We start from the raw sequence: 18235 nt of genomic DNA, 5'->3' as shown, positions 1-18235 counted from the left end.
GCCCTCAGGTGGGCAGGCGTCCTGTTTTAGCCTCAGCCTCCGAGGCTGCTGGGAAAATCCCATCCAGCTGGAGATGAAGTGACGGCAGAGAGCAGCCTGTAAACGTGAACAGACCGAACGCTCTGAATAATTTAGACTGCTGCTGCCGTTGAGTGTCAGAGAGGCCGGCACACTAAAACACACACAGCTCTGCTGAGCAGACCTTTTCAGTTCTCTTCAAAAGCCGTTTCTTTGGAAGTGTTTTAATATTTCTAAGAAAAACCTGCCTGTCGTTTGCAGGTCGGTCGATTCTTCGGCGAGGTGGACGGGTCTGTGATGGCGTCGCTCATCAAGATGGGAATGTTCAAAAAGTACAACAAGAAATTTACAGCATAGATAAAACACACAGTAACGTTTGTATATGTACTGAAATAACTTGTAGTAAATGGAATATATTTGATTTTGTTTACATTTAAATTAAATTTAAATTATATTTAAATGTTTTTCTTGTTCCTTTTGGACTTTACTGTTAATATATATTAATATAGTCATATAATTACGATATAAGTATACATACATCATCATACATGTTATTCTGCATTATATTGTTTTTATTTAGATTGGCACGTTTCATATGGAAACTGAATTAAGAAGATTTGCAGAATTTCTTCTGACAGTTTGTTTGTTTACAGGGTGTCGTTGTTTGATTACCAGGCCATGTGTAAGAACAGTCATCATCACGCCAGCAGCGCTCGGCCTCTGCTCAGCGTGAGTCTGAGCCGTCTTTAATCGGTTCACATCTCCACATATTTCTCTGCTTCTTGTGTGAAATCGTCTCCTCCTCTCTCTCCTGCAGCCGTTCTACGGTATCGTGGCGTTGATCAGGTGGTTCTTCTCCAACGCTCTAATGTGAGTGCTGATCAGATACTCAGAGCAGTCAGTAGATGAGCCTAAAAGAAAAAACATCAATACTCCATGTTACTCAGAACTTACTGGAATTTTACACCTCACCAGTTTATGTATGTTATAATTATGATATGTAGTATGTAATTATTATAATATCTATGGAATGTACAGTAGAAATACCTACATGTGTGTGTGTGTCTGCTGTCAGGTTCCTGCTGGACTTTAACCTCTGTGGTCTCTGGCACTCTGACTACTTTGTGGACGGTAAGACACTCAGGTCCAGAGCTCGGACACACCGTCATGTTTGTTGTTGTTTTGTGTTATCAGACTGAAACAGATCAGAATAGAGGAGTCGAGTCAAGATGTGAAATAAGACGTCAATAGAAAGCAGTTGTTTCTGTCAGATCAGCTGATTTATGTCAGTCATCTTTCTCCAATATGGTGGTATCATCATCATCATCATCATCATCATCATCATCATCATCTTCTTCATCTTCATCCCTTCAGCCAAAGCTGGTTATCACACAAGTGAGTACAAAAGAGTGTGTGAATTCACCTGGTTTACAGGCTGCAGGACTGAGAGTGTGTGTCTGTGTCAGGTCATAAGCAGAAGAAGGTGGAGGCTCTGCAGCCCTGCGACACGGCGTATCCTGGTTTCATGTACGACTCGTCTGTGAGGGAGGCCAACAGTCTGATCAAGTGTGGACGCTGTCAGAAGTACGACACGCACACACAAACGCCGTCAGCTCCATCTAGTGTCTGAAACGGAAACTTTTTCATTCCTGATGAAGTTATTGATCTGTGAGACAGGAAGTACATCACTAACACACACTGATCCATCAAAGCGATGATGTCACTGAGCAGCGATTGGTCGTTATTTTAGGAACTTTGTTGGTTATTGATCTGATTGATTACTGATCAGCTGTCTGTTGTTTCAGGATGTTTGTGGTCCAGCAGATCCCCAACAGTAATCTGGTTCTGGTCGTGACTCAGGCTGACTGTGACTGTTCCCGCCAATACGGACCGATTCTATTGGCTCCCAAAGAGATCAAATATATCCTTCACTGACCGACTGTTTATTTCAATGTGTCATCATTACTGGTATCAAAGGAGCTCAGCGCTCTGTTTTCCTTAACGGCAGTGAACATAACGCCACCGTGAAGTGCAACAGGATGAAGTCCCAGAAGGTGCGGCGGCGGCCGGAGTCGTGCCACGCCTACCACCCAAAGGTCAGTGTGAACACATGAAGGCTTGTGAACACGGCCTGCCGTCAGTGGAGAGTTACATGTTTTCATGTGTTCATAACTCAGGAGGATGCGAAGGACTGCGGAGGGGCGTCGGCCATCTTCCTGTCCACATCCCTCTTCTCTGCATCGCTGCTCGTCTCGTTGGTCCTTCACCGCTGGACGTAAACCAGGACAGACCAATCAGGACGCAGAGACAGACCTGGAGCCAAAAGGTTTTTCTTTTTTTACTTTTTTAAGGAGACGCTTTTTCTCTCCTGCTGCTTCGGTTCACTTTAAGGGCTACTTAATTTTTTAAAGACTTTTTTCCTTCTGCAATAACTAAAACTCTGAGGAGGGGGCGGGACCGCACAGACTCCTGAAGGGGATTGGGTGACTCCGCCCCCTGACACTTGACACACTGGTGGACAGGTGTAAACGGTGCAGCTTGTGTTTGCAGAAATGTTGCCATCACATTTAAAACGAGAACGTAGCGCCTTTGTAGCTTTTTGATACAGAATTTATGTCTGAGTGTTTTACATGACGGGTTCAACGTGAAGTTGGAAAAATTATACTCACGACAGGAAATACACAAATAAACTGGAGCCAAATGTTTGAAAGACCAAAACTCTTCAGACTCTCACAAAATGTTGTCATTTTGTAGAATTCTAAAGAGACACTAGGTGATAATGTTGAAATGTCAATAAACACAAACATCAGTTCATTTTAAAATTTATATTTACAATAATTTTATCAGTTCAACATTTCTACATTCACTACCTGATGCAGTTATGTCAGAACGATTTCTTTTTGGGTTGGTCTGGTTTTTTTAGATGTTGACAGATAATTTACCATCTGACAGTTTTACTGGAAAGTCTGTTAACACTTTGTACTAAAACTCTGCTGGTGGAGAGACGTTCAATAAATGAATCTTAAATAAAAAGAGGAGCTCCTTCAGTAACTGCAGACAATCTTTGTGTTCCTTGTTAAAACGAACCAATCAGCTGTCAGATGGAAACTGATGCTTGTCTTTGTTTTTCCTGAATCCAAAACAGAAACACACCAAGAGACCAGAAACGCTTTTCATTTCTACACGTTGATTTATTTGTTTTCAGTCAGTTTATTTTCAGTTCAAGCACCAAGTGAGCTGACTGGGGAGACAAAAACACGAGTCTGAGACGCCGTCCACCAAAGTGTGTCCCTTCGTAGCAACACAGACGAGATCTTCTTGGTGCTCTGTTGGTGGTTTGCTGCCATTTTATTTTCACTACCTTTGTGCATTTTTAATAACTTAAATTCTAATAATTTCTTTTATATAATTGTAATGCAGTTTTGACTTTTTTTAATGACAGCAGGAAGTTGCAGCTATTCTTCAGGGATTAAAGATTGAATAACTCAACTTCACATTATCTGCACATTTTAAGTCCTCCAAACAGACCGAGTTCTTCGCTGAAATAAAAACGTATTAATAAATGCAGCATCATCTCACAGGCTGAGAAGTTGACCTGATGACACTTTTGACTATAAATAGCTTTTTAGTCGTCGTAGAATTTTCCTTTAAATCATCAGCAGCTTGTAGCAGCTTCAGAGTTTATACAAACGTGAACGTCCTTTCACAGTCGCAGCGAGCGGAGATGACACGAATCCAAACAGGCAGCGTTCTACGACTCCTCAGTGTCGCCGGTTGATGGAGGAAAACTTCCGTACAAACTTTGAAATGTCATAAAAAGAGGAAAAACTTCAAACATCAACTCTTAAAATATTTAAACCTGTTAAAAAAAAAAAAAAAGTTGTGTCAATGCCGGTCGGAGAGAAATAAATAGACCGTTTGTCGTTTACATTCAGAGCAGGAATAGTACAGTCTGCTCTCCGCTGGTCTCACGGCTGACGAGCGTTAAGGCCTGGTGGTCCAGTCTGTGATCTAGAACCTTCACTCACCGTTCTGGACTTTCTACGTGGTCTAGCTCTGGAAGTTTTGTGAGACACCACTCTGGCTCCGCCCCCCTTTGCAACGCTACGCAGCCTGCTGTTTCTCCTGAGCCGGGTCCGCCTCCACGTCCCGCCCCTTCTCCTGGTTCCAGTCTTGGAGGCCGTCCGGCAGGCTGGTGTCCTCCTCGAAGCTCCCTGTGCCCTCCACGAACTCCTCATACGTCGACTTCTCCTCGAACGGCCGCGGGCCCAGCAGCTCCACCATGTCCGCCTTGTCCAGGACTTCCTTCTCCAGGAGGCGCTTCCCCACCTGAGGACGAGACCCGACCACATGACTTTCAACGGTGATGTCACAATCACGTGAGAGCAGACGCACATTTCTAATTTAGAAAATACGAGTTTTAAAGTTAAGATGACGAAGCTCAGTTTCTGTATTTCTGATTTATTTGCTGTTTTCAGAATGACCTTTAGGATCCATAATGGACCAGGACACCAGAACTCACCATCTCCACCAGCTCCTTCTTCTCCGTGATGAGCCGCAGCGTTCGCGCGTACGCTCGGTCCACCATCTCTCTGACCTCGCTGTCGATCAGCTCGGCCGTCGCCTCGCTGTACGGCTTCTCCATGACCACGTCGCCCTGCCGGGGCAGATCGAAGGACACCTGCCCCACCTTCTCGCTCATCCCAAACTGCACCACCTGCGGAGGAGGGACAGAGCGCAGCGTCAGAGCAGGAGAAACCTCCGATCGGCTGGACTGCAGAGCGGCAGAGCCCGGGACCTGTACCTGAGCGTAGGCCGACTGCGTGACCTTCTTCAGGTCATCCTGAGCTCCGGTGGTGATCCGGCCAAAGAAGACCTGCTCGGCCACGCGGCCCCCCAGCATCATGCACATCCTGTCGAAGAGCTGCTCTCTGCTGTACAGGTACTGCTCTCGGGGCAGGTACTGAGCGTAGCCCAGACCCTTCCCCCGCGGGATGATGGACACCTGGACACACACCCAACACTTTATTTTTGTCCTTACTAAAAAAATAAATTGTTATTGTGCGTCCTCAGGCTGTCGTATTTGTCGTACCTTCAGCAGCGGGTCAGCATGCTGCAGGAACCAGCCCACGATGGCGTGACCGGCCTCGTGGTACGCTACAGTCTTCTTCTCTGTGGGCTGAAGGACCTGAGTCTTCTTCTCCAGACCTGAACACACAGATTTAGAACAGTGAGACCTCCTGATGGTCGCCCTGCACCGACCTGACTGACGTGACGCCGACCTCCAATGACGCGGTCGATGGCCTGTTCGAAGTGTTTGCCGTTGACGGACGGGTTCAGGTGTCTGGCGGCGATCAGAGCTGCTTCGTTGCAGACGTTGGCGATGTCGGCTCCTGGTGGAGAAACATCGACCTGGTGTCATTTGTTGTCCTTTTTATTTCTTTAAATGTTTAAATAAAGCTTATTTTCTGACTGGGTTGGTCACAGACCTGTGAATCCAGGTGTGGCAGCAGCCATCTTCCTGGCGAGAGCGTCTTTGTCCAGGTTGGGGTCCAGTTTGATTGGTCGGAGGTGGACTTTAAAGATGGACGCCCTGCCCTTGATGTCTGGAGGACCTGACAGTGGAAGAAGAAAAGCTTCAGTCTACCTGAGAGGAGACGGAATTAAAAACACAAACATCTGACGGAGGTCAACATTAGAGACAGAACATGTTTAGTGAGATAGAGAGAAACAGGAAATGGAAAAAGTGTCCGTGTCGAAGCACACCTATGTAGATCTGTCTGTCGAAGCGTCCCGGTCTCATCAGAGCAGGATCCAGGATGTCGGGTCTGTTGGTTCCAGCCAAGACCACCACATTGGTGGCCGTGTTGAAACCTGGAATCAGAACAGATGAACGCTTTAATCGTCCCGTCGAAGCTCCATGATGGAACCAGAGCCCCGACTGTTTTCCCGCCTACCGTCCATCTCCACCAGCAGCTGGTTCAGCGTGTTCTCCTGTTCACTCTGACCACCGAAGTTCCCGCCCCCTCTCTTCCTGCCCACGGCGTCGATCTCGTCGATGAAGAGGATGCAGGGTGCGTTCTTCCTCGCCATGGTGAACATGTCCCTGACCTTCAGCAGAGAGAACCATCAACACGTCAGTTTCATCGTTTTTCTGCCCTCCGACACTTTAATCTGGTTCGGCTCCACCCACCCGGGCCGGGCCCACGCCCACAAACATCTCCAGGAACTCAGAGCCGTTGACGGTGATGAAGGGCACGTTGGCCTCCCCCGCTGTCGCTTTGGCGAGAAGAGTCTTCCCCGTCCCCGGCGGTCCGGACAGCACGGCACCCTGGGATACCACAGACACACAACATGAGCCCGAGTTCACTCAGACAGGAAAAACATGTAATTATCTGAAATACATTTACAGAATGCTGAATTTTATCAAATCATGAATGTGTAAAATAAAAAACTGTTGATAAACCTGAACTCTGGTTCAGCTAATGCTAAACAACCTTCCTTCAATCCACTGACCAGCAGGGGGCGACTGTTCTAAAAAGAGTCTGTGTAGAAGTCTATGGGAATATCCCCCCCCCCACATTGAAGTCTATGGGAAAATGCCCCCCCTCTTCCCTGATCAGTTTCTCAGTCTTCAACACAACATGATGCTCATTTTTTAAATGATGCTTCATTTAGAGGGAAAGGGGAGGGGCTAGGGGCGGGGTTAACCAGGGACTGACAGGAATGTGCCACACACACCCTGGAGCCTGAACCCTGCAGCTGAGTCCTGTACCTTGGGGATCTTGGCTCCGAGGTCCTGGTACTGCTGCGGGTTCTTGAGGAAGTTGACGAACTCCAGGATTTCCAGCTTGGCCTCCTCGCAGCCGGCCACGTCCTTAAACTTCACCTCAATGTCGTCTTTCATCATTTTGGCTGTTGACTCTCCCATACTGAAAGGCCCGCCCCTCCCACCACCAGCACCTCCTCCCATTGGTCCTCGCCGCAGGGTGAAGAGCAAGAAACCAATCAGCAGGACGGTGGGGAGCATGCTCATCAGAAAAGAGCTGCAAAGAGGAAATGCTTTCTGTTCAGGTCAATTTGGCTTTGACTAAAATAACAGACAAAAACTTTTTCCTGAGTTGGAGACTGACTGCATCACAGTGTCCCATTTCAGAAGCCTCCTTCTTTCCCTCAGAAAACATGGAGTACGAGTCACAGTACGGACGCACATGACGAACACTATTCTCCAGGTTTCAAAATGAGTTGAACGGATCAGAGTGTGAGCGTGTTTGTGTGTTAACCCACCCGTCGCTCTCGGTGCTGTAGACCACGGTGGCTCGGTGCGACGGCTCCAGGCCCAGCTCCATGTGTGCCGTCTCCAGGTTCCTCTCAAACGTGTCCACGCTGCCGATGTTGAACCACACGTAGCTCTGCACAGTCATCCAACCAGAACAGCTTAATGTGTGAAGGAATCATTCTCTTATTTCCAGACTGAAATGAATTGCCATTTTACTATACAGACTCAGAATCATTTGGAGTCAGCATAAAGCAGAAATTCACAAAATTTTATCGCTGATCCTTTTTTCTATGAGACATTAAAATGTTTCCTCTCACCGCGTCGGCGTCGGCTCCCGGCATCAGGATGACTCTGACGTACTGTTTGTTGATGACCTCCAGCCGGTCCACCTGGACAGAAATATAAATGATGTTTTTTATTCTGGTTTCTGGACATTCAGTCACTGCAGGAATTATCAGCAAACACAAAGTCATATTTTTACCAAACTAGGAAGTCAGTGAGTTTTATTTTAGAAAGCAGTAAAGAGTCTGGCCAATCAGGAATCGACCTGCAGGTCACATCAGCTGATCATCTCTGCGGTAGATTCTAAAACAGTGATGAAGCTCTTTGAGGAGACAACGACACTGAACGCCTCACCAGCTTTGTGGTCGCTGAGACAGTTTGAAAAACATTAAACTGATCGACAGGCCGCAGCGTGTTCCTTCACTAAGGGATCTGGACTGAGGCCAGAATCTAAATGTCCCATGATCCTCCTCACCAGCCCTCTGCCCAGGTATCTGTGGACAAAGTCCTTCCAGCTGATTTCTCTGCCGCTGTCTCTGAAGTAGAAGTAGAGCAGAGCTGAACTGACTCCAGCCACGGTGACAGCCATGTATCGGAAATCCTTCTCGTCCCAGGGAAAGTCACCCTGAAGAGGAGAGGGGAGGTAATGTGATGACACAGGACAGCTGCTGCCAACATTAGCAATATTTCAGGGCTGCAGTTAATAATTATTTCCATCACTGATCATGAATGTATTATTTCTTTATCAATAATTGACTTATTTGTCTGGAAAACATGTCTGACAGATGAGTGTCAGCCTTTTCTTAATGTCGCCGACCTTCTGCATTCGGCTCCACCAGTCTTTTCCTCCTCTTCCTCTTCCTCCTCCTGCTCCTCCTCTCTTCCCTCCTCCTCCATCTGAAACTCAGAGATGGCTTTATTAGAACCAGGACTCTACCTCTTTTCCCTCAAACCACAACAGACATGATTCTGAATCTGAAAATAAAAAGCTTCGGAATTATCAGATCATACAACAATAAACAATGTACAGCATAATATATATTTTATGATAAAAATATTGAGCAGATGGATGTTCACACTCCAGATTTAGATTTTTTTATGTATTGTTTGGAGACAAGCGTCCTCAGCCTCCTTCTAACATCTGTTCCTCAGTGAAACAAACAGATCAGTGCTGAGGTAAAATCGAGCTAACATCCAGCCCCATCTCTCAGTAACAGACCTAGGCCTGCCTTGGACCAGCTCAAAAAACAAAGCGTGACCACATCCCACCAGTCTTTGCTTCTTTCCACTGGCTCCTGCTCCACTTTCGTATTGATTTTGAACTACTACTTTATCCCTACACAGATTGGCCTCCAACCAGAGCCTCAAGGTCCTCGGGCCAACTGCTGCAGGTGACAGGTATAGTCTCCCCTGAGATGTTCAAATCCTCGCTGTGTGTTTGTCGTAATGTTCTGTACGTTGTCATTTCCTTTTCCTGAATCTATTTATTGTCTTCATGATGTTTTTAGCCTTCACACAGCACTCTGATGGACTGCCATGGTTTTAATGTGCTCTATAAATGTAAACTTGTTCACACAGCAGCTCTCACCTTTAGGTTCAGCGGAGTACAGTCGGCAGCGGGTCAGCTGGAGTCTGTGACAGGACAGGAAGTCAGCAGCAGTCTGACAGGATCTCTGGAACAGACAGAAGTTGTGTTAGTGCTGCCAGGGAGCACAAACTGATCATCTGCTGTCATCACCTGGTCTGGATAAACTATAACTGTCTTTAAATGAAAAACTCTATCAGCCCCATCTGAAACAAAAACACTAACCAATCAGTGAGCAGCTGAACTACTCTGGATTTAGGGAATTAAAAAAAAGGTTGTCAACAACTCCAGTAAACTAAGTGTGTGTGACCTTTTCAGAACAGCTGATGTTTTCGGATGGAGGAATGAACGGTTACACCAAAGATGTGAGATGGTTCCGCACTAAAAGCTGGCCCACATCCAGACAGGGAACTTCTCCAGTTCGGAAGAGTTCTTTATCCTGATGAACAAACCGCTGAACTCCATGTGTTAGCCGTTAGCTTCGGGGGCTAGCTGGAACATGCTGCTCCGGGCGGATTTCAGTGTAATCTGTCCTCCGGTTCAGGTGGAGAGGACTTCGTACCTTTTTTTTTTTTTTTTTAATACCGATTGGTTTTCACCTGGAATCCGCCGCGTCCACTCACCGGGGCGGCGGAGCTCCGGTAGCCGGCTGCGAAGAGCCGTCCTGCCGTCACCGCGGAGAGCCGAGCCCGGGCTCCTACAGCCCGGCACAGAGGCACAGCGGCCGCCGAGAGAAGCCTTAACACCCGAGACATCCTTCCCCCGCAGCCTGGCCAGCCTGTCGGTCAAAAACACGAAACTCTCCCGCTTTACTTTCCTCCGGAGAACTTCATGCTGCAGTTTCTCACGAATGTTATTGAAGAGTCAACGGCAGGGTGACGTCAAGGCCCGCGAGTCTGTCTCTGCTGGCGCCTGTCTGGAATTACGATCCAAAACTTATTTTCAACCATTATAATCACATTTTAGGTTAAAAAAAAATAATATATCATAACAAATATAACAATTACACAAATTTTATTCGAGTAGAAATGTGGGATTTGTTTTAAAAGTCTTTAATACGGGCCGGGTTCATATTCGGTCAGGCTGTGACGCTGCAGGTCCTCACAGTGAAGCTGGACGCTGATTGGTCGAGAAACGGAAGTCTGTCCTCATGTAACACAAATATGTTGTAATCGTGACTGTTATTTAACGTTACAGAAAATATGATATGTAATATTAAAATTTTAAAGTTCAACCTGAAAGAAAGAACGCAGAAAAGGCCCCAAACGTCCCTGATTTATTTCAGACTATGGGAGCAAACATTACAACAAAAGTCTACATCCTCCATCTGATTTATTGATGTTTACATTTGGAAGTTTTGTTTTTGACAACAATGAAGCCACGTGGTGTGAATAAAGGCCCAAAAATATTTAATAGATTTAAAAACATATGAAGTGAGACAAATTGAAATCATACACAATGACAGCAAGATGGAAACAAACAAGAACAAAGGTAAATCATTCAAATAAGTTATCTTGAATTACTAAAGATGTTTGTCTACAGACATGACCATAGTTGTCTATTGTTCATAATCCAATATTATCTATTATTTATTATTATTATATTATATTATTATTTAATATTTGGTCAACATTTTAAAAAAAGTAATTCTAACTATGACATTATGAAAATTATATATTTCTTTTGTAATTGTAATTAATCAATCTATGTCTGAGTGTGATTTGAGATGGATGATAATCAGGAATCTACTTGACTAAAAACAGAGAAATTTCATCAGCTCATCACTTCATTTGTCCTTGTTGGACCTTAAATATATAATCACATCTTCAGCATCAAACAGTCACTTACTGTAACACAATTGTGTAACTGGGCCAAAAAATAAATTAGCAACAAGCAAAGAGAAACACACTGACACTAAGACACTAAGACCAGAAAGAGCTAGCTGTAACTGTGTTCATGTTGTGTATTTCCTGAACTCATTCTACACACAGTTGTTGCACACTTCTGAGATTTTCCTCCTCAGTCCGGAGATGAGACACGCTCAGCTTCCTCTGTAGGTGCTGTAGGAGAACCGACTCATCAGCAGAGGGAGGTGGAACCTCTGCTCCGGATCACTGATGGTGAACACAACCTGGAGACGCACACAAACGCACAAAATGATGCCTTAAAAAAATAGTCACACTGTGATACAAAGAATATTTATCACCTGGAACAAACACACAGTGAAGCGCACAAACGAAGAGTAACAATTCATTCATTTCCTTCCAGAAACAAACAAACTTCAGCCTCCTTGTTGCGTTTTGTAAGTTTTGGTGACACTGAGGCTATTTGGCCCAGAGACCCAGAGACCAGGTCCTGGTCCAGGTCCTGGTCCAGACCCAGACACCAGGTTCTATCCAGGTCCTGGTCCAGGCTTACACACACTACGATATGAATACACAGTTTCTTTCAAACACTGAATATCGGTCTGAACCGGGCTGTCAGTGTTCAGGAGTTCTTTGTGTTGAAGCAGGTCACATATTTTTCAAACAAACAGCGGAACAATTAAAATCTCATTTTAAGCAACTTAACCTTTAAGTTGACGATTTGAAATATTATCAGTGAGTTTATTTGATTTATTGAATTGGAGTTCATAAAAACATCTTCACCACACTGACCTCCACGTAGGGATAGAAGCAGGTCTGGCCCAGACTCTCCCAGTACGGGCCGGTCTCAAACCTCAGCTTGTACATCCCGGGGGTGAACGCCTTTCGGCTGATGAGTCCCGGACAGCGACCGTCCTCATTTGTTGTCCTAAATAAGTAATCAGTTCATGAAAACTGTCTCTAACAAAGGAAAGCTGTCGGTCAGCTAACTGGTGTTAATTTGTCTGTTTTTAATCTATTAGCTGTGAAAATAAGAGTTAAAAATGTATTTAAACAGCATCGAATCTTAACTGAGCAGCAAAATCCTTCATGGACAGAATAATTCAATTGTTTGATTCTAGATGAAGTCTGTTAATCGTGTTGCTGTTTACAGTTTCATCAGCTCAGCAGGTTCCCTACCCAACTCCCAGCATGCTCCAGATCATCACCTTGGAGTCCAGGCGGTGCAGGGTGACCGCCATCTTGGCGGCCGGGACGCCGTCTCCGGTGTTCAGGACGTGAGTGGTCAGAGGACCGGACTCTTCTGCTGCCATGGTCTGTAAGACGGGACGGACAGCAGTTCAGGACAACAGACAGGTACGGACAGACAGACAGATACAGACACAGACACAGACAGGTAGGGACAGACAGACAGACAGACAGAGACAGTTAGGGATAGACAGGCAGACAGACAGACAGATACAGACACAGACACAGACACAGACAGGTAGGGACAGACAGACAGACAGAGACAGTTAGGTATAGACAGACAAACAGACAGACAGACACAGAGAGACAGACAGACAGACACAGACACAGACACAGACACGTAGGGACAGACAGACAGAGACAGTTAGGGATAGACAGACAGACAGACAGACAGACAGAGACAGTTAGGGACAGACAGACAGACAGACAGATACAGACACAGACACAGACAGGTAGGGACAGACAGACAGAGACAGTTAGGTATAGACAGACAGACAGACACAGACACAGACACAGACACGTAGGGACAGACAGACAGAGACAGTTAGGGATAGACAGACAGACAGACAGACAGACAGACAGACAGACAGACAGACAGACACAGACAGGTAGGGACAGACAGAGACAGTTAGGGATAGACAGACAGACAGACAGACAGACAGACAGACAGACAGACACAGACAGGTAGGGACAGACAGAGACAGTTAGGGATAGACAGACAGACAGACAGACAGACAGACAGACAGACAGACAGAGACAGTTAGGGATAGACGGACAGACAGACAGACAGACAGACAGACAGACACAGACACAGACAGCCTTACCTCTCCAACAACAAGATGAGGAAGTATCAGTCAGTCTTGTCTTTGGTGTGCCGTCTCACACAATATATTCAGTTATTAAACTAAATGTTATACATCTTGTTGGTTTGTGTGTACGTATATATATTATATATATATTAACTTCATGGCCTTCGCCGTCTTCCACCGGATCTTTCCTTCACATTTTCTAACATGGCAGCTTTTCTGTGGATGTCAAATTTAATGTCGACTAAACTGAAGTGAAGTGAATCCCTCAGATTACAACACCTGCCTGTCTGCTGAAGGATCGTAATGAGTCTCAGTTTCAGACCTTTCAGCAACAAACAGGAGACACACTCAGCACACAGCACGGTCACCTTTGACCTTTGACCTGTCTGTCAGCCCTGTGAAGGACTGGACTCGTCTAATGTCAGCTGGGATTGGCTCCACAGTCTCAGAACGACAAGCTAAACTGATTTCTGTCCAAAATGAACACATCACCACACTGAAGAGAGACAGAGACTCTGAACTCAAACTGACAAGTAACAACAAGAACACGTTTCAGAAAAAGGACATGAAACAGGAAGAGAAACACTTCAGAGTATTTCTCCTGGTTGAGCAAAATAAATACACAGATAATCAGAGTAATCTTACATCTGAGGGTGTTGCAGTGGAAGAAGAAGTCTCCTGTCTGCTGCTGCAGTGAATTCATTCAGCTCCTAAAACTCATCCAACCAGTTGGACCCTCACTGCACACGCCTACTGCCCAAAGACACTTACCCAGCATGCATTGCACTGCAAACAGACCCTGTGTCAAAGGGCATCCTGACTTTAATCAATAATTAAAACCAGCTGCTGTCTTTCTCTCGGCAGTGTGTTTGATTGGGATTGTTTGTAGATGATAAGTTTTACAGCTTTAATAAACACACTGACTGAGTGGAAAGTTAATCTTTGATTATAATCCTGTGACGTGATTTAGCTCCTTCCTGTCACATAAATGCTGTTTTCATGCCTTTGTCACCTTCATCCTGTTTCATAAAAAAGAATCTCAAACTTAAACAACAGAATGTTAAAATATAACAGACACAAAGCTCCATTTTGTGAAAAAAACTTTTACTACACTCACATTAAAATACGTCACATTCAGCACAAACACAACACGACACCGAAGCCTAATGAAGTGTTGCCATATTAAATGATTTCCAGTTACAGAATTTCTTATTAAAACATTTCAGTATCATTTCCTGCTGAAGTATAAAGTGTCACTATTGTACACATAAACATTTTCTTCAAATGGTGAAATATTTTACATGAACACTAAACATATTTACAGTCCGTCAGCGGGGAAAAGTCTTTATGTGTTTGGTTTGGCAGTAAAATCTGTCACCAAAAAAAAAAAAAAAAACTGGTGAAAAACTAAAATCCTACAATTCAAACTAAATATCACACATTTATTTTATCTACACTTTAAGATTAAAACTAACTCACATTTTGTTGTTGATATTAAAGAGGAGACAGTCAGAGTCCCCGGATGCTTCAGTCTTTACTTGAATGGAAGAAACCGCACAGAACACAATTTTCTGTGGAATTCGGAGCGTCAGCTCGACAAAAGAACACTTGGACTTTTGGACCAAACTGTTCTGTCTGTTTTTGTCAACTTATCTTCAGCTAATCTGGTTAATTTCTGAAGTTAACTAGTTAACTTTACGTGGTTCAGCTGCGCTTTGAGGAAACTCAGCGAACCAAACAGGAATTTCTGAGGAGTCGAGCTGCTGGCTATAATTCACAGTATGTCGCGCCCTACAACTTCTTCGTGCTGGAAAAATGTCATTGTCCTTTTCTATCCCCTGCTTATAATTTTCATTTCCGAGTTAATGCTCATTCCAGGATATTGTCAAACTTCATATATCAGCTTATAAGTGATTTCCTGAGTGAATTAGACAGTAGAATTCACCCAGAGAGCCATAAATCTGTGTTCGCTGAGCCTTTAACAGAATTATAATGCAGTCCTGCACACAGCTGGTTGCTTACAATGATAACAGGCCTGATGGAAATAAAATGGCTGATAAGAAGCTGCCAGCTGCTGCCACACGGAGAGTCCGGTCTGAAAAGCTGCTGAGGATGATGAATGTTTTCCTTCTGTAATAAGGTGGCTGTTCTCCTCTGTGTATGTGCACAGAGAAGAAAGGTGACAAAATGAAACCGCAGCTGCAGCAACTTAAAGGTGAACTTCACCATTCTAATGTTAGAACCAAAAACAGTGAGGAACCTTCGTTCACTGTTTATCGAAGGAATGATGTTGTTGTGTCTGTCTGGACAGAGAGAGAAGGATTCAGGTGTGAAGTTGTTAAAACGTGTTGGAATCTTCCATCTCAGCTGTTACTGAGTCGAGATTCAGCTTCTGGAAGAAAAGAAAAACAGAGAAGAGTCTGAAACTACGGTAGATCAGTTAAATTAGTCTGATCACAACGTCCAGGTGTTGAATTAGAAAGTCAGCTTTAGATTTTAACGGACAAACGGCCCTGTAGATCGAATTAAATCCAAATTGTGACGTTTTCCCTTCTTTTCATTATAACATATTTAAAGGTGCCTTTTTCTGTTTGGGGTTTTTAAACCAGCAGCTTCATGTATGTTTGACCCTTCAGATTAAAAGGTGTTCTGTCCTAGCTCGATCGTACCGGAGCTGCAGCATCACAGGTCGTCCTCCAGATCAGACTGATGCTGCTGTATCTGCAAACACACAGGAAGAGTGAAGGACTTCATCATCACTGCACGCACACAGACACACACACACACACACAAAGGTAATCACCGGCACACCGGGTCGTCGGAGGAACAATGAGCCTGAGCTCAGACGAATCAGGGGAAGAAACCCAGCACACATTATGGAAACCAAAAAGTTCACGTCTCTGACTGACTGAAAAAGTGCTGTTATTTTCATCTGTCCACTGGGGGGCAGTATTACACCACTATCTGTGCAGGCCAGGGGCAGATGGGGCAGTTTGAGTTGGGATGTTTAGGGGGGCTCTTCAGGGAAACGTTCACCCTGGAGGTGTGGACCCGTGTGGGGGTAAAGGTTAATATTCACCTGTGGGGGTGGGGGTCGTCGGGGTATTAGGGTTAGGGCTAAATATTTACCCTGTGGGGGCAGCTGTGGGGGCAGCTGTGGGGGCAGTAGTGCTGGTAGTGCTCGTCCTCGCTGGCCTCTCCTGGTTCAGGACTTTCTCTCTCCAGGCTGCTGACTGAACCTCTGTGAGGAGAGTCTGACACACCGGACTCCCTGTTCTGAGGACACTCTGACACACAGACACACACAGACACACACAGACACACACAGACACACAGACAGACACACAGACACACAGACAGAGACAGACACAGACAGACAGAGACAGACACACAGACACACACAGACACACAGACACACAGACACACAGACAGAGACAGACACACAGACAGACACACAGACACACACAGACAGACAGACACACAGACAGAGACAGACACAGACAGACACACACAGACACACAGACACACACAGACACACACAGACACACAGACACAGACAGACACAGACAGACACAGACACAGACAGACACACAGACAGACACATACAGACAGACACACAGACACACACACACACACCGACACACAGACACACACACCGACACACACACACACAGACCAAATTACTGCAGCTCATATAACACATTTTGTCTTTTTGATGCTTCACTCAGATGTTTCATTGGTTTTAAGTAGGGCCGTTTTCCCATCGACTTCAACACAATGGCTTCACTTCACAGACCCAGATTCTGGATCTGGGTCCAGGTCCAGGTTTAGAGACAGTGTAGTTTAGAATCATAAAACCACACAGACACACACCGACACACACAGACAGACACACACACACACACACACACACACACACACACACACACACACACAGTTACACACTGACACACATTTGGTCGACAACATGATAACTCCTGAGCTGATGAAAGGTTAAGAAGTTGTTTACTTCACTGTCTGTCTGCTGGCAGCAGTTCTGTCATTGAACCATTAGTCACACATTCAGTCTGATGGAGAATCACATCAGATCGTAAACGCACACACACACACACATCCTCAGATCAGTCGTCGGTCACGTGTTCATTTAACGGTTATGGTGACGCCTGCTGAAGTTGGAGGAAGTAAGAAGCGTGAGCCGGTTCAGGATACCTGAGCAGTCCTTCCTCTGTCTGTCCATCTTGTCCACGGAGTCCAGCAGGCCGTCGATCTGAACCTTGATCACCGTCAACTCCCTCTTGATGGCGAGAAGCTCGGCCATCTTCACTGCGGAGAGACGGAGAGAGAGAGTAAAAAAGGGCCTTTCTGTCCACTTCCTGTGGACACCTCATCGCCCTCGATGGAGCTCTGAGGGGAGAAAACAGCTGCAGGCTGAACATCTGGAGGAGACGGAGACGAGGTTTCCAGATGCAACCGGTCGTCTGGTGATGCGTGAAGCCATCACCCCTCTGCTCCTGCACCTGTGCTGCAGTCCCGCCTCCTTCCTCGGCAGGAAGCCCTCGCCGTGCTCCATAATGCACCCCAACGCCGCCAATGGCCCGCCAAACGACCCTGAAAACTACTTCACTGCTGAAAGCTTTTCGACCTCGGAAGCTTACAAAGGCAATCAAATTTTCTTGTGATGGGACGCAGTAAAAACTATTAAGGCTTGTAATAAACTAGTATAAACAATTCTTATTTGCCATGCACTATTAACTCAGTCTAATTGCGAACGCTGATAGGCTCAGCTGGGTTATGGCGAGGAGGAGAGCCCTGCGGTACAGAAGCTTTTAATGAAGAGACCATCTGGCGCCCCCCCCCTCCCCGGCCCTCGACACCGAGACGAGCCATCACACAGGCAGGAGATAACACGAACAGGGTTTTATAAAGGACACATCCTCTGAGTGCTCCAAGCTGAACACTACGGCAGCGAATGTGAGGTTGAAATTTAAAAGGTGGAGGTGTAGAACACACCTGTGTGCTGACCCACGAGCGCCGGCGTCTCAGAACTCCTCCGTTAAAAGCTTTCTAACATTCAGACCCACACCAGGCCGACCACTTCCTGCCAAAGTGATTTCTCATGTTTTCATTTGGTTCAATGAGCACATGAGTC

The 18235-nt window shown here is 45.6% G+C and overlaps 3 protein-coding genes across 5 annotated transcripts in view; 1 reads left to right on the top strand and 2 right to left on the bottom strand.

Annotated features, from left to right (window-relative positions):
* Positions 1-3170, top strand: part of LOC115056092 (voltage-dependent calcium channel subunit alpha-2/delta-4-like) — a 34334-nt gene extending 31164 nt beyond the window's left edge. Inside the window, exons 32-40 of the mRNA XM_029522350.1 lie at positions 280-350; positions 672-747; positions 836-888; positions 1094-1149; positions 1393-1413; positions 1485-1602; positions 1824-1939; positions 2032-2114; positions 2196-3170. Coding sequence (XP_029378210.1) covers positions 280-350; positions 672-747; positions 836-888; positions 1094-1149; positions 1393-1413; positions 1485-1602; positions 1824-1939; positions 2032-2114; positions 2196-2297 — 696 coding nt within the window. The 3' untranslated portion in view covers positions 2298-3170. The remainder of the gene's footprint in view (positions 1-279; positions 351-671; positions 748-835; positions 889-1093; positions 1150-1392; positions 1414-1484; positions 1603-1823; positions 1940-2031; positions 2115-2195) is intronic.
* Positions 2920-10020, bottom strand: afg3l1 (AFG3-like AAA ATPase 1). 3 transcript variants are annotated; one of them, XR_003841780.1, is made up of 17 exons: positions 9788-10020; positions 9168-9252; positions 8397-8476; positions 8055-8204; positions 7615-7686; positions 7306-7430; positions 6794-7064; positions 6212-6349; positions 5976-6129; positions 5785-5892; positions 5508-5633; positions 5301-5411; positions 5111-5226; positions 4823-5023; positions 4541-4735; positions 4047-4347; positions 2920-3877 (listed from the first exon to the last, which is right to left on the bottom strand). XR_003841780.1 is itself a non-coding variant. In XM_029522628.1 (16 exons), the coding sequence occupies exons 1-16, from the start codon at positions 9917-9919 to the stop codon at positions 4123-4125; spliced, it is 2289 nt and encodes a 762-aa protein (XP_029378488.1). In that variant the 5' UTR covers positions 9920-10020; the 3' UTR covers positions 3884-4122. The 3 variants fall into 3 exon arrangements, 1 of the variants encoding a protein (XP_029378488.1); XR_003841781.1 differs by having other exon boundaries at positions 2921-3818; XM_029522628.1 differs by lacking the exon at positions 2920-3877 and having other exon boundaries at positions 3884-4347.
* A 506-nt stretch (positions 10021-10526) lies between these two features.
* On the bottom strand, positions 10527-13796 carry LOC115056818 (5-hydroxyisourate hydrolase-like). The gene is made up of 4 exons (XM_029523553.1): positions 13732-13796; positions 12209-12345; positions 11822-11957; positions 10527-11295 (listed from the first exon to the last, which is right to left on the bottom strand). The coding sequence occupies exons 2-4, from the start codon at positions 12340-12342 to the stop codon at positions 11206-11208; spliced, it is 360 nt and encodes a 119-aa protein (XP_029379413.1). The 5' UTR covers positions 12343-12345; positions 13732-13796; the 3' UTR covers positions 10527-11205.
* Positions 13797-18235: the final 4439 nt, after the last annotated feature.

The sequence above is a fragment of the Echeneis naucrates genome, chromosome 16, assembly GCF_900963305.1.
Source record: "Echeneis naucrates chromosome 16, fEcheNa1.1, whole genome shotgun sequence".
In the NCBI taxonomy this organism is placed as follows: domain Eukaryota; kingdom Metazoa; phylum Chordata; class Actinopteri; order Carangiformes; family Echeneidae; genus Echeneis; species Echeneis naucrates.
Note: the sequence above shows the minus strand (reverse complement) of the source record. Positions and strands in the feature narration are given on the sequence as shown.

Coding starts and splice junctions, on each gene's coding strand:
- LOC115056818 (XM_029523553.1), bottom strand. CDS start 12,342: ATGGCAGCAGAAGAGTCCGGTCCTCTGACCACTCACGTCCTGAACACC. Junction 11,958..12,208: donor TGGAGCATGCTGGGAGTTGG/GTAGGGAACCTG, acceptor TTACTTATTTAG/GACAACAAATGAGGACGGTC. Junction 11,296..11,821: donor GCTTCTATCCCTACGTGGAG/GTCAGTGTGGTG, acceptor GTGCGTCTCCAG/GTTGTGTTCACCATCAGTGA.
- afg3l1 (XM_029522628.1), bottom strand. CDS start 9,919: ATGTCTCGGGTGTTAAGGCTTCTCTCGGCGGCCGCTGTGCCTCTGTGC. Junction 8,477..9,167: donor GTACTCCGCTGAACCTAAAG/GTGAGAGCTGCT, acceptor TCTGAGTTTCAG/ATGGAGGAGGAGGGAAGAGA. Junction 7,431..7,614: donor CGGGAGCCGACGCCGACGCG/GTGAGAGGAAAC, acceptor ATGACTGTGCAG/AGCTACGTGTGGTTCAACAT.